The sequence below is a fragment of the Crotalus tigris genome, unplaced genomic scaffold (genome assembly GCF_016545835.1).
Source record: "Crotalus tigris isolate CLP2741 ecotype Arizona unplaced genomic scaffold, ASM1654583v1 scf7180000018127.1262416, whole genome shotgun sequence".
Lineage (NCBI taxonomy): Eukaryota > Metazoa > Chordata > Lepidosauria > Squamata > Viperidae > Crotalus > Crotalus tigris.
The window spans coordinates 995393-998925 of NW_024096838.1; the positions used below are offsets into that span (position 1 = coordinate 995393).

General features: G+C 41.4%; 1 protein-coding gene across 1 annotated transcript; it reads right to left on the reverse strand.

The window, feature by feature from the left end:
• Nucleotides 1-272: 272 nt before the first annotated feature.
• On the reverse strand, nt 273-3050 carry LOC120310163 (vomeronasal type-2 receptor 1-like). Its single transcript, XM_039348265.1, has 4 exons — nt 2906-3050; nt 1580-1818; nt 864-949; nt 273-345 (listed from the first exon to the last, which is right to left on the reverse strand). Exons 1-4 carry the CDS (start codon nt 3048-3050, stop codon nt 273-275), a joined length of 543 nt encoding a protein of 180 aa, XP_039204199.1.
• Nucleotides 3051-3533: the final 483 nt, after the last annotated feature.

Genomic DNA, 3533 nt, shown 5'->3' on the forward strand with positions numbered 1-3533 from the left:
GAGATGTTTAACGTGCTCCTTCCCATCCCTAGAATTGGGAGCAGAAGGTGGTGGAAGAGCAGGAGGTTGAGGTGGTTCCCTCCTTCTCCTTTCCATTCTTTCTTGGAAGGAATTAAGTTTAATGGATCCTTGCAGGACCCCATACCTGCCATGGCTGCACCCTTGGAGTCCCCAACTTCTCTTTGCCTTCATTCTTTCTCCCCTTGGATCTGGAGGAATATGCAGCATTCAATGCATGTGTCACCATCTTAACAACACTGTAGAAGCGGTGGTCATTTGAAATCAGGATTCCTCTCCTTTCCTGTAGCATATCCAATGGTGCTTTCTCGATGCATCTTCTCCGGCCTTTGAAAGAAAAGACATGCTTGGAAAAAGAACAGTTAAAAGCCTTTTCTTTGAAATCTCTGTTAAAATAGTAAAAGTCTGCAAAGGAATCATATTTTTGTCCTTTTTTGTCAATGATAAGAAAGGAGAAAATACTATGGATGTATCGTAAATAACTCCAAGTAGGTTGCAATAAATGGTAATATACATATAAGGCTGTGGTGATCCAGACTTTTCCTTCAATGGGTTCTGACAAGTCTTCAAGTGTCTCGTATACAGTGTGCATTCCTTGCGGGAGACAAACAATTTCCATAAAATAAACAAAGACATTCACTTGTCTCCAGCTAATGAGGGCAGCAGTATTGAATATTGTATGTCTAATCATTGAGAATCTTTGTGAAACAACCACACAAATGCCATTCTTGATTAGCATAGGAGTCAAAGTCCTGACAAAATTCTCAGCATTGTCTGTGTCTGAAGCAACAATGCCAACCATGGTCCATCTGAAATGGAGGAGAAGTTTGACTATTGCTGGGTACAGGATTCTTTCTTTGGGGACCATTTGGTGGAGAAAAGGGAAATGAGTTTTGTCACTCAGAGTGTCTGAAACACTTTTATAAGCAATCTGAAAAAGAAAGAATGTTTTGTTTTATCTGGAACCGGATCAACATCAACTTCTGGAAGCAAGTTGCTGCATTGATTAATTGTTCTAACTGTCAAGAAATTTCTTCTTAGTTCTAGGTTGCTTCTTTCCTTGATTGTCCTGCCCTCAGATGCTTTAGAGAATAGCTTGACTCCCACTTCTTTATGGCAACCCCTGAGATATTGGAACACTGCTATCATGTCACCCTAGTCCTTCTCTTCATTAAACTAGACATACCCAATTCCAACAACCGTTCTTTATATGTTTTAGCCTCCAGTTCCCTAATCATCTTTGTTGTTGTTCTCTGCACATTTAGTCTGTCATAGCTCTGTCCCTACTTATTCTTTTTATCTCTTGCATATTCATGAGGATGCAGCAGAAGCCCTAGAAATTATGGGGATGCTGTCATGGGGAACTATGGCTGCTTTGTTCCTTTCCCTTTCCCCACTGTGGATTTTGAGTCCCTAGCCATGACACCTCCAGTGACCTCAATGAAATACAGTTCTGGTTTTCATGGAGAAGATGAATCTGGAGCTATCACTAACCCACAACCTATCACATGTATACACTGTCAGATCAGTACATTTACAATGGATACACTCTCACACCAACCTGTGGGATTTTGTAGAACCCTGCCACAGTGGATATCTGCACAGAGATGTCATCATCACTTGCATCAATAAGAGCCAAGAGATTGTCCTTTTTTCCACAGCTATAGTTGGGAACATTGGCTTCTCCAGTAGAGAGGATGTCCAGCAAGGCATCTGAAGTCACAATGGTGTTCATATAGTTGTCATGGATATTGTAACCCAGTGTGAGGTTGTGCCGGAGATGGCTTTTCTTGTTGACCTCTTGAAAGGCCAAAATGGAGGATAGAAGAACTGAATTCTGAGTTTCTGATTCACTGCAAACAAATGTACACATCATCATCATCATCACCACCACTGACCCCCAATAATGTATGTTGAGTTTATTCCCGTTTGATTTTATAAACCTTTTTAGTCTTAAACCAGGTTTGATCCAGATTCAAAGGCAAATTGCTAATTAATTTTGCAAGTTGAAAGACTTCTTTTTTAAAAGTTGGATATGATTTAGCATTTAACACGAGGGGAAGCCCTAGGAAAGAGAAAACCTCCAATACTTGTCAGTTTCTATCCCCTTATTTGTATCAAAGCCGCAAATGTTAGCACTGAAGTCAGGCACTGCAGGTGTTTCCACTCTGCCCAGACTGAGCCATGTATCCTACAAACTGAACAGCTGAGCAGGTGACAAACTTCTCTTTAAGTTTATATCACTGTTTAGTGCTTCTTTCCTTCCAGGTTACCTTCAGCTTTTTCCAGCAGAATGTATTCACACAGTTACCTTCAGCTTTTTCCAGCAGAATTTATTCACACAGAGACATGTGTTTCAGACACTCTGAGTGACAAAAACTCATTTCCCCTTTCTCCACCAAATGGTCCCCCAAAAATTGAACTACTCTAAAGAAAAGAAAAAAACGGGGGTGACATGATAGCTGTATTCCAATATTTGAGAGGCTGTCACAAAGAAGAGAGGGTCAAATTATTCTCCAAAGGAGAAAAGGGCAGGACAAGAAACAATGGTTGGAAACTCATCCAAGGTAGAAGTAACCTGGAATTAAGGAGAAAGTTCCTAACAGTGAGGACAATTAACCAGTGGAACAGCTTGCTTTCAGAAATCACGGGCATTCCATCACTGGAGGTTTTTAAGAAGAGACTGGACAATCACTTGTCTGAGATGGTATAGGTTCTCCTGCTTGAGCGAAGGGCTGGACTAGAAGACCTCCAAGGTCCCTTCCAGTTCTATTCTATTCTAAGGAGCATGCCACAGGCTGAATTACTTACACAATAGATTGAACAAAAGGCATCTCGCTGAAATGGAATGGCTTGTATAGAGCATGTGTTGCAGTAAGAATCATACTAATCAGATGATCTCCTTGACTGTAATGATTCCACGGCTTCACCCCTCGCTGCTGCTCCAAAGTCAGGGAACATTGGATTCTCCGCTTCTCGGTATTTGCCTGGGGCAGCAACAGCAGCAGTAGGAGCAAAAACAGGAGGTCCATTCCTCCCCGAGCTGAATCAGTCATCTCCCTGTCTCCAAAGTTCAAGAAGGCAGACAAATTCAAAGGATTCTCTCAACATGGAAAAACAGTGTTTTTCCTGATGCCGACAGAGCACAACAAACCTTTACCATAAATTGGAAAAAAAAATATAGGTTCGACAACATAGTCCCTGCTTGCCTTAAAACATATGCTAAACCTTCAGCCAGAAGAAAGGCGCTTATCTTTTTCTGATGCCGGATCCCTTCCACATTGCTTCAGTCTGTTTACATCAAGGGCAATCACTGGAGAAGCAGAAGAAAAGGTCTCAAAACAAAAATGGTAATAATTACAGTGAGAAGCAACATGTCCTCTCGGAGATCCTGAACTTCTATGGGGATTCCATAATAAAGATATACCTATGTTTGTTAAAATGGCAGAAACAACAACCATGGGGGCAGAGTTCTGCAGCAGTTGTGGTCTTCTCTCTTGGGTCATGTCCAGAAA

Coding starts and splice junctions, on each gene's coding strand:
- LOC120310163 (XM_039348265.1), bottom strand. CDS start 3,050: ATGGACCTCCTGTTTTTGCTCCTACTGCTGCTGTTGCTGCCCCAGGCA. Junction 1,819..2,905: donor TCAAGGAGATCATCTGATTA/GTATGATTCTTA, acceptor TGGCCTTTCAAG/AGGTCAACAAGAAAAGCCAT. Junction 346..863: donor GTCCCCAAAGAAAGAATCCT/GTACCCAGCAAT, acceptor TTTCTTTCAAAG/GCCGGAGAAGATGCATCGAG.